At 47.6% G+C, this 19,835-nt stretch overlaps 2 protein-coding genes across 15 annotated transcripts in view; one reads left to right on the top strand and one right to left on the bottom strand.

The window, feature by feature from the left end:
* Wdfy3 (WD repeat and FYVE domain containing 3) overlaps nt 1-4,547 on the top strand; it is a 253,981-nt gene extending 249,434 nt beyond the window's left edge. For all 13 annotated transcript variants that reach the window (XM_076546791.1, XM_076546794.1, XM_076546795.1 and 10 more), the window contains one exon: nt 1,198-4,547. In XM_076546791.1, coding sequence (XP_076402906.1) covers nt 1,198-1,327 — 130 coding nt within the window. In that variant the 3' untranslated portion in view covers nt 1,328-4,547. The remainder of the gene's footprint in view (nt 1-1,197) is intronic.
* Nucleotides 4,548-18,254: 13,707 nt separating this feature from the next.
* Cds1 (CDP-diacylglycerol synthase 1) overlaps nt 18,255-19,835 on the bottom strand; it is a 67,598-nt gene continuing 66,017 nt past the window's right edge. For both annotated transcript variants that reach the window (XM_006975405.3, XM_076546782.1), the window contains exon 13: nt 18,255-18,871. In XM_006975405.3, the coding sequence (XP_006975467.1) occupies nt 18,742-18,871 (130 nt within the window). In that variant the 3' untranslated portion in view covers nt 18,255-18,741. The remainder of the gene's footprint in view (nt 18,872-19,835) is intronic.

The following is a 19,835-nucleotide window of genomic DNA, read 5'->3' as shown; positions in this document are numbered from 1 at the left end:
AGCCGTGTTCATCGTAGCTTTAGTCACAGACGCCATGGGTAGGGTTGGCCTAGGTATCCAGCAACGAGTGAGTGGATTCATAGTTACAAAATGGCTGTAGATGAGCCACATGAGCCGAGTTCAAATCTAGGGGCCCACATGATGGAAGATGAGAGCAAACTCCCAGAGGTTGTCCTCTGGCTTCCACGTGTGCTGCATACACACACACACACACACACACACACACACACACACACACACACACGTTAAATAAAATGTAAGAATGGCGTAAATTTCCGGTGCATATGTACACACACCGTATTAGTTGTCCTTAAAGGATGACAGAAGGAAGCTGAAGGGCATTTGTGCTAACTGAGGTAGGCCATACAGAGAAAGACAAACACATCACACAGCCAAGGCCATATCCTGAGACTTAAAAAGTGAATAAATGAGAGTTGGCCTGACCTGAAAGTAGTGATGAGTAGATAGTAGTTAAGGAGCTGGGGGTGGAGACAAAGACAGGAGAGATGAGTGGTTAGATAGTGTGTGCTTGCACGTGTCTAGAAATATCCCTGAATGCCATCCATAAATATGTAACTAATATAAATTGACAGAAATAAAATGAGCAGTTCCTAGGAGGCAAGAAATTCAAAACAAGGAAACGCATCTAAGTGGGCAGTGGGGCAAGATGGCCATTGAGTCTTCCGATCAAAGGGGGAAGGTTAGGTTCAATGCCGACATTGCCACACCTGCCACACCCATAGCCAGAACCTGGGGGACCGCCCGGCTCGTGTGTGAGGTCACGGGAAGCTCAGCAGTGGTCGGTCTTTTACTTCCACCTTGTGGAGCTCAGGGGTGAGACTCCGATCCATCTCCTGGCTGGTCATCAGGCTCCCCTCCACCACCCCCACCAGCCATCTCCCTGACGAAGAGCAGGGGTTCCCAAGCAGTTAAAAGCTCCTGGCCTCAGGGTGGATGCAGTTTTGCAGCCTCGCTCTGTTGTGTTTTTCTCATTTTCTCCTGGCGTCTCTGCAGGCTGCTCACTGCGGTGTTCTTTGGTCCTGGGCCAGCAACAGGAGCCCCAACCAGCCCCCAACCAGCGTGGCATTGGGCGTGTTCTGGTGTCCTGCTCTCTGACACCAGGCGGCTGCTTTCCAGTCCTCGCCACTGGTGGCTCGTGGAGAGGATCCATGACTAACTTCTCTTCCCTTCCTTCAGGTGCAGTCGATTTCAGTCAGAAATCAAGCGCTTGAAGATCTCCTCTCCCGTGCGTGTCTGTCAGAACTGTTACTACAGCCTGCAGCACGAGAGAGGGATGGAAGATGGACCTCGGAACTGCCGGGACTGAGGGGGCTGACGCGACCGTGGCCTGGGGAGCTCCTTGGGTCCTGCCATGGCTCTGAGGACATGGAAGCAGGCTCCGTTTACCCACCTCTTCAGGCTGAGTGTTTGAAGTGTCGAGTTCAAAGGGATCATGGATCACGGGTTCGAGGCCGGTGACTGGCAGGCACTATGCAGTGAACAGCACACGCGGAAAGCAAGGTGGTTCCCAGGAGGGTTTCAGAGCCCGGGCCACCCGTAGTGTAGCTGTCTCCAAGAGCAAACGCCGGGCTCCCAGCTGTCTCCTGCATCTCATTTTTATAGAGCTACTCATCCTTATTTGGAAAAAAATCAACAAAAACTTTTAAAAATAAGGCTTCTAGAAAACGGTTGTAAATCTGACTTCTTTGCAAGCAGCTGTGTATATTGTAAATAGGTATAAAGGCCTTTTTTTTTTCTAAATAAGGACCTACTTGCCTGTAACATGAGACTTAAAACTAAGCCACTAACTCAATGAACTATTTAAGGTTTGTCTAACATCTCTCAATTATAAATATGGGTTTTTTTTATCCTCAAAGACATTATCTGTAATATTTTTTTCCTGTTCAAACCAAGCCTGTGTGCCTGATACCATTTCTTTCAAGTTGCCCACAGTATCTCCACTTAAAAATAGGCTAGTAACCAAAATATTGTAGCCCTGCTTTAGGAGCTAGTGTGGGAGAAAAGAAGTGTGGTCATGAGGTAACCTGCGAATACCTGAGCACCGTGTTCTGGCTGCATACCGCCACAGTGTTGTTCTGATGTGACGGGCCCCGTAAACTGACCTGTGGGCTGCGTGGTCCCAGCACACCTCAGCATCGCCTAAAGGGGATCAGGTGACCAATGTCAGGCAGAGCACAGCCCTGCCTCAGCTAATGGAAATATATTTGCATGTGACCCCAAATTAGCTTCTCTGCATAGAGCATAACAAGTGTGTGTCTTTGGAGACACTGTGTTCTACTACATCTTATTTTCAAAAAAGAGTTTAAAAAAAGTGTACAGAATTAACATTTAAACCTTGTAAAACTGGATCATGTCAGAACTGCTTAAAATGAACCTTCTCCATTTAAGGCCATCTACCTGAAAACAGTGAGATTTATACTGTATCGATGTCTATTTTTTTGGTTTTGCTATGAATATAATTACAGTATTTTAATATTTAGTTATTTAATTTGTTCTACTAGTTGGATACAGAACACACAAATCCAGGAGGATTAAAGCTGGTGGGAGCTAAGAGATAAGTTTATAGAGAAACGGCTTTGGTGGTGGGATTTTTTTAAAATGTGTGTTATGTACATAAATATAAATATATATATATGAAATCAAATAAAACAATTAATCTAGATTTTAACATTTTCAGATACTTAGTGCTAATAATATGAACAACTCTAAAAGCCCTGTGATTTGAACAATGTAGAATCACTAATGGCCCGAGAAGGACAGGCCTTGGCACCCCCACAGAGGGAGGCATCATTCAAAGGACAGTGGCTTTGGCTTCCCTAACTCTCCATCTTTAGCCCTGGTGACAGGCACACTTATGCACTAAAATGCACATATATGCACATGTGTCCAGAAATAGGCATTTGGTACAACAGTGACCTTGTACCCGATGGGCTGAAAGCAGCTTCAGAACAAGCTTGTTCTTCCTGATCAGCAGGTCTCCAGGAGAAACCGTGACGGCTGCTTTAGTGCCTTATGTTTCCCAAATTTAAACCTTCCTTTCGAGGTTTCAGCCTGCAGTCTCTGATCCATAGCGAAACTGACTCCAGCGCTTCCATTTCTAAGCGCTCAGCTAGACGCGGGGAGGAGGGTCGTCGGCATTAACTCTTCACTTGAAGAAAAGTTGCTTTTGCTTTGTTTTTCTTTCTGTCTCACGCACCGCCATCTCCCCATCGAGTTCTTAGACAGACGCTGGTGTTCCCCAGTTGCAGAAGCTGCTGCTGCTGCTGCTGCTGCTGCTGCTGCTGCTGCATGGTGGTGGGCTGGCCCTGTCTGCCTCTGGACGCTTTGTAGCAGTGTTCCTCTACACGTTTTAAAGGAAGCGCCCTCCTTTGGCCCATGACCCACGTTTCCCCACACCCATGGCAGAGGTGTTCCCAGGACTGGACTCTAGGAATGTGTGTGTAGCCACCTGAGGCTGTTCCTCTGCCTAGCCCACGGTTCTATTGGATGAACGCTCTTACACTTGCAGACACAACTTCCATAACTCGTAGGTGGGAACCAAACCCCTCACAGTAGGATTTCCTCTGGCAGCTGGTGCTGTGGGCAACTTGTTTGTTCCATCAGCTTTGGTTTTTGTTTTCTTTTCACTTCTGCAGAAGTCACAGTCACTCACACAGGGCAGCGCACTCACTCACGTCCGCTGGCTCCTTGCTTCTCTGGTAATTCCTCTGTGTTCTGTGCCAATCTGCTTAGCAACATTGTGTGTGTCCACTTTGCTGTGGTCTGTATTCTTTTTCTGAGTACCTCACGGGGCTCCAGCCTGATCTCTGTTGATCCTTCTACCCATCCATCCATCCATCCATCCATCCATCTATCCATCCATCCCTACGCATCCATGTACTCTGGCACATCCGTGTGTAGCGTGCAAGTGTAACGTCATGCTTTTGAAGACGAGAAGTCGCTGCCCGTAGCAGCCAGCCCTCTGGAGAATAGCAAAACACTCTAGATAAGTTATTTTGCACTTTCTTATGTATAAAGGTGGTAGAAACTTATTTTTGCTTTGTATCATTTAAATACATTTTGTTTTGGTAAAGGAACTGTGTATAAACTATTTATGCTGTTAAAATGTTTTTAGAAAGTATTTTTAATTTCAGCAAGTTTGGTTACTTGTTGCATGACCATGATTAACAGAGCTGACTTTCTGTGTCAGTGCGATGTATATTTTTGTCCCGTTGTTAACTTGTGAGCCCTAGTACTGGCCAATTATTTGTACAGCAACAGAAGTAAATTGAAGATACTGGCTACGACTGGATTGATTGTGGACTTTTGTACTGTATTGCAGAATCCAATATCTGTTTCTCCGGTGGTTATGTAAAAGGCCTGCAGAACTCCTATCTGGTGTGCAGTCTGTGATTCTGAGTGTTCACTGTATCTCTGTCTGATGCAAAAAGGTAGACAAGTACAATCCATGATGAAATGCAATAGTCCAGGTACTTAAGTATTTTTTTCATTTCAAATAAATACCTACTATTTACCACAAAAAGAAATTTAAGTTGTTTTAAATTAAGTTCTTCAGAAAAGTAAAACACAAGTGATTCTAACTCTCCTCCACGCTTATGTAATGTTTTCCTGGTTGCTCGTGTTTCTTTCCTCTCTGCTTAAATTGCAGAGATGAGCCGTTAGGGTCACATTGAAGTTCCCGTTTGATCCACACTTATGAACCAGGCCTTCTACATCCTCAATTCCCAGCCATACTGGGCTCCCCAGGCTGGTGACTGGGGGGGGGGGTGGCAGAAAAGGGAGGCCAGTGGCTTCTGGGGGACATGCTTTCAAATTTGAATTGGCCTATCAAAAAAAGACCTTTTTGCATGATTTTGGTTCTTTTTTTTCTGAGCATTGTTTTCTATTTGTCATTGTAAAAAGCACAACTGTGTGTGCATGTGTGTGTGTCCGTGTGTATGTGTGTGTGTGAGTGTCCATCCATGTCCCACCCCACCCGTCTTCTGAAGTCCTGCAGCCACTCTGAGCAGCTGTGCCTTCCAGTTCACCTCCCAGAGTTGAGATTCACAGCCCGTTACTGGTATTATCATTATCCTCATCATTAGCCATTTGGTTTTAAGGTAGCAGCATTCCCAGGAAAGAAACAAATAGAGAACACTCTTTAGGTTTATTTAGACGGTCTCAATTTTTCATTTGTCGAATGCCCTCCACATACAGAGCATGGGAGAATAACACACAGCTTTTTAGTCTTAGACTTACCCCTCAAATAGCTTTTTCTCATATGGTTAATATACATCAATATTTAAAGTCTTGTAAAAGCCAAGATGTAAAATTATATTTAGTAACATTTAAAAAAAGAAGAAGAAAATGCAGGGCCGTGCTATGTAGCCCTGGCTGATCTGGAACTCAGAGATCCAACTGCTTGCCTCCAAAGTGCTAGGAATAAAGGCCTATGCCACCCGCCCTGGCATAGTAACTCCTTTTAAAGTAACAATGATGAAACCATGTTAACAAATTACATGTGTCTATAAATAAAAAAGGGGGGGGGACCCACAAGTGCAGTGATTGAGCCATCTTGGTTCTAGAGAAACAGAGACAGGCTCCCCGGACTCTGTCAAACTCTAGCCAAATCAGCTTCAAGCTCGATGAGAGATCCAGCTCAGAAAAATGAGCTGAGGAGCAGCTGAGGAAGACACTGATGTCTACCCCTGGCCTCCACCCACAACCCCACACAAACAGAAACAGAATGGAGTTGTCGTTATTGTGTGTTGTGTGTACGTGGATGTCAGAGAACTCTCAGGTCTCTCCTCCCACCAGGTGGGTCCCAGGCATTGGGCTCAGGCTGTTAGGCTTGGTGGCATGTCCCTTCTACCCACTGAGGTGTTTCGCTGGCCCAGAATTGTTTTGTAGTTGTACAAAGCTCTTTCATGTCTAGCTTACTAGGGGGCAGGTGGGCTCTCGGGTCTGCCTCTGAATTCCAGCTCTTCTTTTACTCTTCCTCACTGAACAAGTGAAAACAGGGCTAACACATGTTCTAATAATTTTCCCTGATAAGTGCTTCTTCGTAGTTTTAAGCTTCTTTCTTTGGAGGTTGTTGTTTGTGGGGGTTTTGTTGAGGGTATGTGTATGTTGTGTGTACATATGGGTGTGCAGATGCAGAGGCCACAGATCAACATCAGAACGGAGCCCATCAGGGAAGACTTTTATCTTTGCACTTTATTAAAACCATTATCTTAGATTTATTGCACCCACGCATGCACGCACATGCATGCACTCAAGCACCCTCGAGTGCATGTATGTCATGACTCATATGAGGAAGCAGACAACCTGGAGCGTCTGTTCTGTTCAGGTTTTCAGGGTTGGCATCAACCACCGTTAGCTACAACCATCCTCTCACTCCTTTATCCTTTGAGACAGGCTCTCACTGTACCTAGCCAACAAGCTATGCTTTCTCTGCCTCTCAAGCGCCGTGGTCATGGGCAACCATGCCTGACATTTTCGTGGGTGCTTCTGAAGATCCCAATTCAGGGCTCATGGCTCATGGCAGACATTGCCACTACGCCAGCTTCCAGCCCCTGATTTGTTGTTTTATAGAGGGTCTTGCTATGTGGTACGATCTGACCTCAAACTCACAACAATCTTTCTGCCTCAGCTTCCCAAGTACCATGATCACAAGTGTGTGTCACCACACTGGGCTCTAAGTTTCTTGAAGACTGAGTTTTATCAAGAATCCGTATCTGTGACAACAAACTTGTCATAACATCTGTCTGTCTTGTGTCCCTTTCCATAACCATAAAGCCTCATGACGTGCTACAAGAATGCTAGTGGCCAGTGTCACAGGGAGCTGTGTGCTGCTGCTGCAGAATCTGAAGACCCACCAGGTGCTCATATATTCCATTATGTGATGTCCCCAAAGGTACAGTATCATACAGAGAGCCAAAATATTACCAGCACCATAGGAAAGTCTGAGTTCTGTGGCAGTAGATACTTATTTTCCCAAGATTCTAATTTTTCCTTCCCACCTAATCTTTAGTCATTAGCCATCAACACCATCTACTGTTCTCTTTGAAGTGGCAGGCTCATCTCTGATCATGTCTGCCACAGAGCCAGAATCCGTTGTTTGTTCTGTGGTAAAAACAGTGTTCTGTAAGAAAAGGGGCCAGTCACACTACAGTTCAACCCCAAGCGCTTCTCCAGAGCATCTGGCGTGTCACTGTGACTCTTGAAAGGTCAAAACTGAACCAAAGTCCTCATTTTTACTGTTTCACCAAGGCCATTCTTGTTTGTTTTGTTTTTTGAGACAGGGTCTCTCTATGTTTCCATGGCTGTCCTGGAACTCACTGTGTAGACCAGGCTGGTCTCGAACTCACAGAGATCCACCTGACTCTGCCTCCCGAGTGCTGGGATTAAAGATGTGCACCACCACTGCCCAGCTCCAAGGCCATTCTTTTTTTTTTAAAGATTTATTTATTTATTATGTATACAGTATTCTGTTTGCACGTATCCCTGCAGGCCAGAAGAGGGAGACTGATCTCATTACAGATGATTGTGAGCCACCATGTGGTTGCTGGGAATTGAACTCAGGACCTTTGGAAGAACAGCCAGTGCTCTTAACCTCTGAGCCATCTCTCCAGCCCCTTCAAGGCTGCTCTTAATCAAAGCTGGCACTTGTGTTTTGTCGCCAGAGCTTGGTGGTGAAGACATGCTCACAAATGGTTCATGCCACCACTACTCCAGTTTTCTCCAGCACTCCTGTACTGCAGGGCAAATATCAGTACAATGATTAGAGTGAATCCGATATCAGTATTAGGAGAGCAGACCTCATGCTAACCCACCAAAAAGGTTTCGGGACTCGAGCTGTGAAGACCTGAGAACCGCTAATTCAAGGCAAAGATTCAGGAAGTGCTTGCTGCCTGCACTGTGGCATGCATGCATGCATGCATGCAATCTTGTTTGCTTGCTAATTAGATGCCAGCACATTCTCAGGGCTCCAACCTGCCAAATGTTAAGACCAGACCCCATCACATTGGACTGGGCATTGGCAGCTACAACCAGTTATTAGAATTCCCTTCTATAACTTGAAGCAATATGAATAGCACACTTTGGAAGTATTGGTTTATCTAATAAGGACTTTTGAAAATCACACTATTTTCCTAGACAAAACCAAAATTTTGATCATATAAAACTGTTAGTGCTACCATTTAAATACTGCATACAGCTCTCATATGTTTAATATACTGATCAGGCCAGGAGCTGTTTCTGTTCTTTCACTCGAGTGAATGATTTCTCTGTATCCGAGTTTCTTATATGAAAATTTATTAAGACGTTGCTGGGGGATGTCTTTCTGTATGCTGTGATATGTGTTGCCCTAACTGGTTAATAAATAAAATGCTGATTGGTCAGTAGCCAGGCAGGAAGTATAGGCAGGGTGAGCAGACTAGGATAATGCTGGGAAGAGGATGGGCAGAGTCAGGAGATGCCATCACCACCAGGAAGAGCAAGATGTGAAAATACCAGTAAGCTACAGCCACATGACAACTTATAGATTAATAGAAATGGGTTAAGTTATCAGAGCTAGCTAGCAAGAAGCCTGAGCCATTAGGCCATCCAGTTCATAATTGATAAAAAGCCTCTGTGTGTTTACTTGGGTCTGAGCAGCTGCAGGACAGGGCGGGACACAGGAAAACTTCCAACTACAAGACATCTGCTCCTCAAAGAAGTGCCCTAAAGTTTGGGTGTTTGGTAGCTAAAGAGCAAAAGTATGTATGTCCTCAACACATTAGCATTAATTTGGAAATTGTCTCATTAGAGTTTCTATTGCTGTGAAGAGACACCATGACCACAGCAACTCTTATAAAGGAAAACATTTAATTGAGGTGGTGGCTTACAGTTTCAGATGTCTAGCCCATTATCATCATGGTGGGACATGGCTGCATGCAGGTCGATGGTGCTGGAGAAGTAACTGAGAGTCCTACATCTTTCAGGCAACAGGAAGTGGTCTGAGACAATGGGTGGTGGCTTGATCACATAGGAGACCTCAGAGCCTGTGTCCACAGTGACACACTCCCTTCAAAAGGCCACACCTACTCCAACAAGGCCACACCCACTCCAACAAGGCCACACCCACTCCAACAAGGCCACACCCACTCCAACAAGCCACACCTCCTACTTGTGCCGCTCCCTTTGGGGGCCATTTCCTTTCCAACCACCACAGACGTTATCAAGAAATGGTGTACTGAAATATGAAACCCAAAGGCCAATCGATAGAGAACTGATCGCCCATCTCATCTACTGGGTGGAGTGGAAAGAGCTCCTGGCAGCCAAAGCCCACACAGCCTTCCTTGCTTGGGAGCAATCTGTGTTCCTGAAGTGTGGTTCCTCCCTCTTCCATCCAGTGTCTACTCCTAGCTCTCACCTTTCCCTGTGTCCTTTTTGATGACTGCGGTGAAAGTCCACTTACAATGATTGCCATATCATCTGTGCAGAATCACGTCTGGCCCTATCGGGAAGATAAAGCATTAGAACTTCAACCCTGACCTTCATCCCTCAGGCTTCCCGCTCAGAGGCAAAGTGAAACTGCAAGCTTCATCCCAGGGGAGAAAGAGATAAGATTTGTTCCAATTAGAACAACTTGTTTGTGGCCTTACCTTGACTGCTACTACCAACTTCCAACAGACGATGGGGCTTGAGAAAGCTTAGCTAGGAACACAGTGTGCAGTGACGGAGCATGGGCTTAGGCGCAATCTCCAACTTCCACCCCCAGTATCAAAATATAATAGTCACCACCATTTCTCCTCCTAACAGGAAACCATTCCTTTGCAAACTGATTTGGGAAAGTACTCCTGGAGCAAAGCTCAACCCAAGCAGGCTGTGACTGTGCAGCTGCGTATCAGTCTATCATGTCTGCCTTTGCTGCCTGAGTTGGCCACATTATCGAAGATGCTTCTAGTTCAAATTCAAATCCACACATTGAAAATGCTGCTTTTTCACAGGGACAAATAGCCAAACTAGCAGAAACACATGAACTGTGAACCAATAACTGAGGGGCCCCCATGGAACTGGACCAGGCCCCCTGGATAAGTGAGACAGTTGATTAGCTTGAACTGTTCAGGAGGCTCCCAGGCAGTGGAACCAGGACCTGTCCTTGGTGCACAGGCTGGCTTTTGGGAGCCTGGGGCCTATGCTGAGACACTTTGCTCAGCCTTGGTGTAAGGAGGAGGGGACTAGACCTGTCTCAACTGAATCTACCAGGCTGGGCTGACTCCCCAGGGGAGACCTTGCTTTGGAGGAGGTGAGAATGGGGGATAGATTGGGGAGAATGGGAGGAGGAGGGAGGACAGGGGAATCTGTGGCTGATATGTAAAATTAATTATAAAAATATTTTAGCCGGGCATGGTGGCACACACCTTTAATCCCAGCACTCAGGAGGCAGAGGCAGGAAGATCTCTGTGAGCTCGAGGCCAGCCTGGGCTACCAAGTGAGTTCCCAGAAAGGCGCAAAGCTACACAGAGAAACCCTGAAAAATAAAAATAGTTTTTAAAAAATTATTTTTTTTAAAAAAAGAAAATGCTGCTTTTCCTTTTAATGTGGCAGTCTCTGTGTTCATGCTGATATACATTCAGCTGGGCCATCAGCAAGTAAGACAGAAACCCTCTTCTAGAACATTCCTACGACAGCCTGGCCTTTACATAGAAACTCCAATTATCCTTCCAATGTCTGTCTTTTCCATGCCTCACTGTTAACATTCAGTGAAGTGTTCTCTGCCAGTGTGGCGTTTTGTTGTTGTTGTTTTGGTTTGGTTTGGTTTGTTTTGGTTCTGGCTCTGCAATCTTCATTTTCATAACATCTCGTTACTCTGATTTTGACCCTCTGTTGAACTGGTCCTGTTTTAAACAGTCATGATATAAAGCCTTCTCGTATGTTCCCAGGTCTCTTTCCCTCTCAGACGACATGCTTTCTTACCTGCTTGCCTTTATTCATACAGTGATTTTCACCTTCTTCTGTCCAGGTATGGCTCTTCCACTCACTTTCCACTTGCAGGGAACAGTGTGAGTCTCAGAACTGCGTGCTTTGGGGGGCGGGGGGGGGGGTCTGCTTGCTTCCCAGCAGCTCCTCCACAGAGCAGCAGCAAAGCCATGTCATCACTATGCCAATTAAAATCCTGCCTGGCTCCTGTATCCCCAGCTCTCCATTCCACAGCTGTGCTGTGCTCCTTCCTCATCTGCTTCAGGTCTTGGATGGCCCTTCAGGGGGACATTAGTGAAGCTCTCAGTACGGTTCCAGCACTCCTAACGGCAGGGGGTGTTCTGTGGTCCCAGCGGTTGCCACATCCCTGCACACCTCCCCCACATGCCCTGCCCTGCAGCCGTTGGTCAGCTGTGGAAAGATCTAGAACTTCAGCCTGTCCACCACTGTGCAGAGCTTCTACAAGCATGCCTGGCAGGGTAGCTGCTAAAGCTTGAATGCAGTTTTCATAGAAATCTTAGAGCACGTGGCGTTGGATTTGAGCCTTCCCATGTCTAGATCGCATGCCTGAAAACCCATGTTTGAAACTCTCACAGACAACTGATTCTAAACCTTCAAAGTCCTTTAGTCCCGGAGAGGTCCGTGAGCAGCATGCCCATTCTCTCAGGGACAAGCATCTTTGCCCAAAGCCAGAAAAGAAAGCCTCCCCACCTTGACTAACCCTGCTCAAGTGGGAGAGTGGACTACTCCGGGGCAGCCCTGCCTCCACCCGGCCCAGCAGTCAGCCCACACTGTCTGCACCTGTTGCAGGTCTATAATGGGGTCAGCTATCAGCCCTCCAACCCTCAGTCCTGGGTGCCCCCACCCATTCTGCCTGTTTCCACACCCCATAATACAGGTACCACGATAAGTGATATGAAGAACTTTGAGATATCCTCACCATAAGCAGGCCTGGGGGCCCACACCTGTAATCCTAGCACCCAGGAAGCTGAAGCTGGATGGTGACGAGTTTGAGGCTAGCCTGGACTACATACAGACTAACTAACCGGACAACCAGGGCTATAGACTGAGAGTCTCGAGTACACAAAATTTAGCATCTGTGTCTGTGTGTTCCTACAGATCTATAATGTATATTTGTGACTGGTCATCCACATTGCAGCATGTATACGTGCATCCCTCACCATCAAGCAGAGGCCCACTGTGTAACTGATACACCACATCTGATTTACCCATCAACCAGCAATGTTTCTACTGTTTGCTCTTGTGAATAACAGTCACGAAGACTGGTTGGTATACAACTTTTAGTGTACGTTTTCCATTTTCGTCAGTGACTCACAGAGTGAAACTCCTGGCTCATATATTAGCTATGTGGCCCCTCTTCCCATCCCCCCCAGCGGGCATCCAGTGGGCTTTCTTCGCAGGGACCAGCACCACCCACCCACACTCCTCTGTGCGGCTACTAAGTACCCATTACAACACATCTCTAACCCGGGCACGGTCCACTGTCCAGTATTGTCTGCTAAGAAAGTAGGTGACAGTGGCAGTCTGTCCCAGCAGAGTGTACCAGAGCTTTCCCTGGTGCCCTGCTCTTCCCGCCCGTCACCCCTAATGCCAGCCAAGGTTAGGAGCCCTTCCGGAGTAGACTGCAAACCTAGCATCTGCTCCAGGGCTCCCCAGCTGACCTGGCATGTTGAGGGCAGAGTGTGGATTTAGCTATGTGAGTACTAAAGTGATGATGCCCGTCAAATATTGTTTCATGCACATTTACTGAAAAAATGGTATCCACCCTTCAGCAACTATGAGTTTGGGAATTGTCTTAGTTAGGCTGAAATCACAGTCCACTGAAAGAAGTCAGGACAGGAACTCAAACTGGGCAGGAACCTGGAGGCAGGGGTTGATGCAGAAGCCATGGAGGGGTACTGCTTACTGACATGCTCATCATGGCTTGCTCAGCCTGCTTTCTTATAGAACCCAGGACTGCCAGCCCAGGAGTGACACTACCCACCATGGGCTGAGCCCTCCGCCATCAGTCACTAATTAAGAAAATGTCTTACAGGCTTGCCTACAGCCTGATCTTATGGAGGCATTTTCTTAATTGAGGTTCCATCCTCTCAGATGACTCTAGCCTGTGTCAAGTTGACATAAAACTACCCAGCACAGGGATGGTGGGAATGAATATTCTTAACAGTGTTATCCGCACCCCGCCCCCGCCCCCACCTCCAACCCCCATGCAACGTATTTTTTTCTTTCCTTTCCCTTTACAGGTCTCTCTATGGAGCCCTGGCTGGCTTCAACTCCACAATCCTGGTTCTGCCTCCAGAGTGTTGTGTTTTCAGGCATGGGCCAACGACATCAGGCTGGAATTTGAGACGTTTTCTTCCTGGTGCCTACAAGTGTTCTCTACTGAGGAAAATGGGGAACTCAGTGGTCCTCTGCTGTCTGGAGCTGGAAGAACGATGTCTACTTCAGTGTGCACTCGCCTGGAACTTCCTTCCGTCAAGTCCTTCTGGCCTAGGCTTCCTGACATTTTTTAATGTGACTACATTCTACTCCTTAACCAGGGCCAATGTATTTGAATTAGGATTCGTTCCCCCTCCCCTGAACACACAGAACAACCAAACCAGAACTGTCAGAGTGGGGCTTCTAGTTGTATCTGACTTAAATCTAAGCCAATCCTCTCCCTAGAAAAGTATAATAAGATGGAAAACAGAACCAAGGCCTAGGACAGAAAAAGGCCACGGAGTGCTTGTCCTTGGCTTTTCCCTCACCGCAGGCTCAGCTGGTCTGTCTCTTAGTTTGCTTTCTACTGGTGTGGTAAAACCCCAGGGCTAATCGACTTACGTGTCTATCACAGTCCACCGCTGAGGCATCAGGGAAGGAGCTTGGAGGCAGGAACTGACGCAGAAGCCGCGGAGGAATGTGGCTTACCGGTGTGTTCAGCCTGTGTCTTTCTGGGTCGTGAGCCTCGCCCTTCTGGGCTGAGCCATCTCTCCAGCCCGCAGCCTGCTTTCTTACACAATGCAGGTGCCCTAGGAGGCACCACCCTCACGGAGCGAGGCCCCGACCAGCTCAATCCTTAATCAAGAAAATGACCTACAGACTTGCCTACAGGTTCCCTCCCCCCAGGTAACTCTGGCATGTGTTGGGATGACCAGAAGCCAACCCTGACAATAACATACATCAAGGACACAGTGATAACTTTTGAAATAGCTAATTTTTCAGTTTTCTACTTCAAGCAGTTAAGAGGAAGAATGATCCTCCCTTATTGTCTGAAGTTTCTAGCACCAAGTCATTAAGAAGACCCCATCTATGTGCTGAACCATGAATTTTCCTGTGTAGTGAAGCTTAAACCAAAGGGATAGATAGCCTGGTATCACATCTCCCTCTGCTCCCTGGTTCTTCTGTAAATTCCAAGTGTCTGGATCCCAGAAGGGACTACTTAAGGCAGATCTAATTTTCACTTTACCATTACCCTACACACACACACACACCAAGTCATGAGAAACTACAATCCAACACTTATCTCCCTACCTCAGCTTTCCTGTCTACTCAGAAGCTCGTGGAGAGCAGCATCTTCATGGTTTCTTCCCTTAGTTCCCCATGCTGGGAATAATACAAGTGCCTATCAAGTGGTAAATGGGTTGTCCAATTCAATATCCATGAAAAGGAAAGCAGTAATACGTGTGAAATCATTATGCTGGATACAAAACACCGCATACCCATGATTCCCATTAATACATAATGCCCACAAAAGGCAAGTGATACAGGTTAAGCAGCTCAGGGTCAGCATGGCTGGGCAGCAGAATAGGTAACTGCAAATGGACATCAGGAACTTTCGGGAAGAACATGGGAATGATTCCCAACTGCATTTAGTGACGGTTGAATGAGTTTGGGTACATAAACTACTGCTTTTCTCGTTATTCTGAAGCAAGTTCTCATGGAGACCCAAGCTGCTCTGGAAATCACTACATAGCTGAGGCTGACCCCGAACTCTTGATAATCCTGCCTCTCTCCCTAATGCTGGGATAACAAACATGCATTATCATAGCCAGCCTGGCGTGTAAATATATATTTCAACAAAGTTTTTGGGGAAAAAAGGCTTACCAAGAAATATGTCCATCTTACCTGGACTGGCTGAATATTCTGGTTCTCTCATTCCATCACAACTTTGGAGGGATTTATCAAACTAATAAAAAATGTATTTACAGGACTTTTCAAGACTATTCCACTAACTGAGCACTCTTCGAGGCCCCATCTGAAGGTGAAAAACCATTGGGATCTACTAAACTCAAGTTTGACCCACAGTAGAAAGGAGACTGGACGTTTATAAACAGCCCAAAGCCCATACCTTGTGAGTTTGGGCGGAGAGCGATTTGGGGCCCCGTTCTTCCACTGAAGAGGACAAAGTGGCTTTCCATGCTCCCAGTTCCTCGGACAGCAGGTCTGTCTCGAGGATTTTGGCTGTGGACAAAGCCCTTTATCAGCCATACCCCCTTCTACACTTCAGGCACCTGGACCGATTCTCGCTGCTCCTTTTGGAGAACTCTGCACCACTGTCACAGAATGTGCCTGTCACTGATCTCCACTAAGTGACCCGGGATGTGCTACTGATGATTCCACAAAGCACACCACATCTGTTCGTGAAGACACCAGGCTGTCAGGATGGCTACTGGTTTTAGGGTAAATTGTCTAGACCTGATTTTCTTTGCGGCAGCTTCATAAGCTCCCAAATACATAGGTCCTTTCACCATGAAGGTTCAAAAAAGGGAAGGAGATTCTCAAAGGAGCTCATGTGGAACCCCATCCCCCATGAACCTGGGGTTTGCACCTGTCGCCACTGTCCACCCCCTCCCCCATCCCTCTGAGCAGGGCAGAGAACTCTAAGTCCCAGCGTGCTGTTTCCAGGACGCACTGTACTACAGGGATTACCAGAGGCATCCCAGGTTTGCTCAAGTGAAGACGGAGCCAGCTGTCTACCCCTCAGGAAGCACTTAATCCCACCGGAGCAGCCACAGCCAAAGCAGCAGCTGGTCTTCAGCTCAGCCCTGCCAGCCTGACCTTGCCCACTGGATATGGGCAGCAGGGAGGCACAGGCAGGATCACCAACCGGCCACTCCTCGATGGACACAAATCAGGGCCCCTTCGAGCTGTCTCACCCGCAAGGGACAGGGAAGCTCACCTTAGAAGCATATAAAATCAAGCCGGGCGGTGGTGGCGCACGCCTTTAATCCCAGCACTCGGGAGGCAGAGGCAGGCAGATCTCTGTGAGTTCGAGGCCAGCCTGGTCTACACTCTGGGTCAAGGGATGGGGCTGTCCAAAAAAAAGTGAGAATGGGGCAGGCAGTTGTTCTTTTAGAAACCCAATTCTTCCAAAATGCTTCTCCAATGAGAAAAGGGCACAGCAAAGTCAAAATACCATCGATTTTTTTTATTATTTTTCTATCCCAGTTTCAGTAAAAAGATCCAGAGAACTGATTGACACACATCATAAACTTTCACCCATGTACAGTGTATATACAGTGTTGCTACCGATGAACTAGGTGTCGTTACCTTTGTTCAAAGCAAAGTGCAAATGAGGAGAGAAGGATAACCAAAAGGAGATGGTCTTTCATCTCAGACAGTGACCGGATGGGGGCCACCACGAGGAGAACAGGAGACATCAACAGCCCGCAGGTGAAGAAGCCAGACAGTGGGTACCAAACAGCAGATTTCCAGTGCAGGCATCACTGTGCGTTCCCAGTTCTCATTTGTCCACCTCATCACTACATTAGCTGAAGCCTCTTCTGGTGCAGATAGAATGCCGATCAGAGTCTGGCTCTTCTGGTGATTGTCGGCTAAGATAGAGTCCATTTTTATATACATGCTACAAAAGTATGCTAGAAACGTTCATCTTCAGAGCTCTGTTAAAATCAAGAACTTGTTTTTTATATGGCATGATGTACACCCAAACCTAAAAGTCTACTTGAGAAAAGCTTTTACAGAAACCCCGATAGTCTTTGTTTAGGAGAATATTGGTTTTTAATAGGTGTGAATATGTAATGCTCTCATAATTCTGTCCCGCCACACCTCACCAATCCCGTAGAAACATGGTGGGTTAGGAGACCCACATCACCCTCAAGCAGCTCTTGCTTGTGCGCACGGCCATGTTTTCAGTGCGTGTTCCTATCACACGGTTTCCGCCGGTTCTTGGGTGCCTGCGACGACTCTTTGTGGTCAACCTCTGGAGAAGGGAGTGGGACTAACAGAAGCAGGGGATGCCGGACACAACTCACATGTGGCCCGACTCAACAGTGGCGCCCTCTGTGGTAGGGCTGTCATGAGGCAGGGCAGCCCCAGGTCACATGACCAGACCCGACAGTGACCGCACTCTCGGATTGAGGTCACCCTCTGCTGTGCTCACCACACACCGGGTGTGAGTGTAGTTCTCAGGACGGCTGGAGGCTTATCCTCCGAACCCAGGCATGTCTACAGTAGGAAGGAAATGCTGATAACCGAAATCCATTTCTAATTTAAACAAAATATTTACTCTTTTCATTACCAAAATAGCCTTTACAGTGCCTCTATTTCCCCTCTGAACACTGATGACAGATCTACATGGTTGCCGAGTGTGACCAACCACCTCGGATGTGCGGAGTATGGCTGTGAGTACAGGCAGCGACAGGAGCCCATGTCCAGGGGCTGAGAGGAGGCTTCCTCCAGGCGGCCACAATGTCCGGCCCACCTCAGGAAGGCTTTTCTTCTCAATGGCTATTATTTCTGCCTGATTTTTACTCTTGGATTTGATGACATGATGGAAAGAAAAATCGCCACCAGGGAGTCGGCAGGGCCTGGGTCTTCTTTCCAGGTGAGGTGTACAGAGAGCTGGAGGCAGGTCCTGGACTGCCAGGAGGTGCCTCACCCCAGGCAGCCTGCCAGCACTCCACCTCAGCCATGCCCCCCCCCCCTTCGTGGGACTCAGTGAAATCAGTTTCCAGGGAACTAAGAAAAGCAGAAGCTACCACCAAGCCATGGGAAGCTGGGTTACGTTTTTCAAAAAGTTTCATCAGAAGTGGATTCAGACACCCGCTTTTAAACGAATCAGTATCGGCATAGGCTTCAACCTCTAGCCTCGGAATCGTGAAACTACTTAAAATCAAGATGTTTTCACTCAGCAGACTGTTACTTCTCGGACAGGCGGTCCAGTCGGAACGGAGCCCAGGGATGGAGCACCTGCCTGGTGTGTATGAGACGCTGGGTTCCATCCCCAGTACCATGAACAAACAAACAAAAAGGAAAAAAGAAAACAGAAAAAAGTGGACAATCATTCTTTTTTAATCTAACTCAGGCCTTCAGAAATACTTGAGTCTCTAAGGGGAGGAAGCCCCGGAGACCTGGCTCCCCTTGTGTCTGCAGCAAGCATCCGGCCACAGAGAGGCTGTCCCCAGTGCAAAGGTCAATGTCTGTGCGAAAGACCACACTGCCGGGCACAACCCTAAGAGGGCCTCAATTTATAGTCTCTGACTCTTTAAAACACAAGTGTCCTAAATTATGGAACCCAGCAAGTGAGGGCAGAGAAGTTAGCATTGGAAAAGTCTAGTAGCTTTCAGGGGCGGATGCCTGCTATGCGCTCATCACTTAGATCACGTGTTGGTTAAATATTCACAGTAATTTCAGAGAAAGAAACCTTCGCATCTGTAAAACCTGCATCCGTCGTGTTTTTAGCCCCACGCCGGCTCAGTGCAAGACTTCAGAGCTGCTGGACCAGCTCCTCCCTGGCAGTCCATCCTCTCCGGGCAGCTACACCTTCAAGGTGGGCTGCAGGATTCCTTTCTCAGTGAGATGAGTCTTCAGGGTTCTGTAGATGTTTAACTGCTGTTCTGGTTGAAGCACCAGCAGCTGCTGGAGGACCTTGCTGGGATTGGGACCCCTGAGGATGAAGCAGAGAAGACAGGGTCACACTGTCTGCATGGGGGGCTGAGTGAGCAGGTGCTCCCGAGGACCCGTGCTAAGCAGCCATCTTTTCAGAACTGAAACAGCTCTTCACAGGATCCCAGGTGAGTGCCCAGCGCTCCTGTGGAGGGGAGCAAAGGGCCAGAATGACTGTGCCAAGAGATGCAAGGGGAGTGGGCGTGGAGGGAAGAGCAGGCACAGGACAGAGACCTAAGTTCTACAGACATTCTCTTAAGGGCAACTTGGTAAGAACAAACCCGCAGGCCAGGAGACGCGGGACAAACAGAAAGGAGCGCACACAAAGAAATTTAAAATTCTTAGCCTCAAAGAGACTTCTAGACCATGGAAGGTGCTTCGCTGAGGAAATACCATCAGGGAACTATGACCACTCATATGAGAGACAAAACACTAAAGTCCTGCTCCAAAGCTCCTACCCAGAATGCACCATGGTGTCGATGCCTTCTTCCAAGTCCCAGGGAAATGCCAAGAAGCAAAGAGTAGGAAGACCCCCCTCTGCTCTTTGAACAGAGGCCCGAGGAGAGCCCTGGTCTCTTGCTCTCCTGCCACAGCAGTCCATGCAGGAAGAAGGGACCCGGGGAGCAGCTACGTGACCTCTGGGCCATGACCCAGCCCACCACCCCTCTCTCCTTGGGCTCACTCTTCCAGGACCCCTGCCCCAGCCTTTCAGTGTACAACCCAGCTGAGGTACAAAGAGCTCAGAGGAACTCCAGGCAGGGGTCCATCTTCACCCCCTGGCTTCTGGTAACACTGCCGCAGTCATGGGAATGCAACTGCCCACAGCCGGGCCCGGAGAGCTCACATTTATACATTCCATATGTGCTTTTGTAAAACAACGGTCTGTGAAGTAAGACAGACGTAGTAGCTTACACCTGTAAGCTCAGTACTGCACATGCTGAGGCAGAAGAATTACCACGAGTTGG

Source organism: Peromyscus maniculatus, chromosome 10, assembly GCF_049852395.1.
Source record: "Peromyscus maniculatus bairdii isolate BWxNUB_F1_BW_parent chromosome 10, HU_Pman_BW_mat_3.1, whole genome shotgun sequence".
Classification (NCBI taxonomy): Eukaryota; Metazoa; Chordata; class Mammalia; order Rodentia; family Cricetidae; genus Peromyscus; species Peromyscus maniculatus.
Note: the sequence above shows the minus strand (reverse complement) of the source record. Positions and strands in the feature narration are given on the sequence as shown.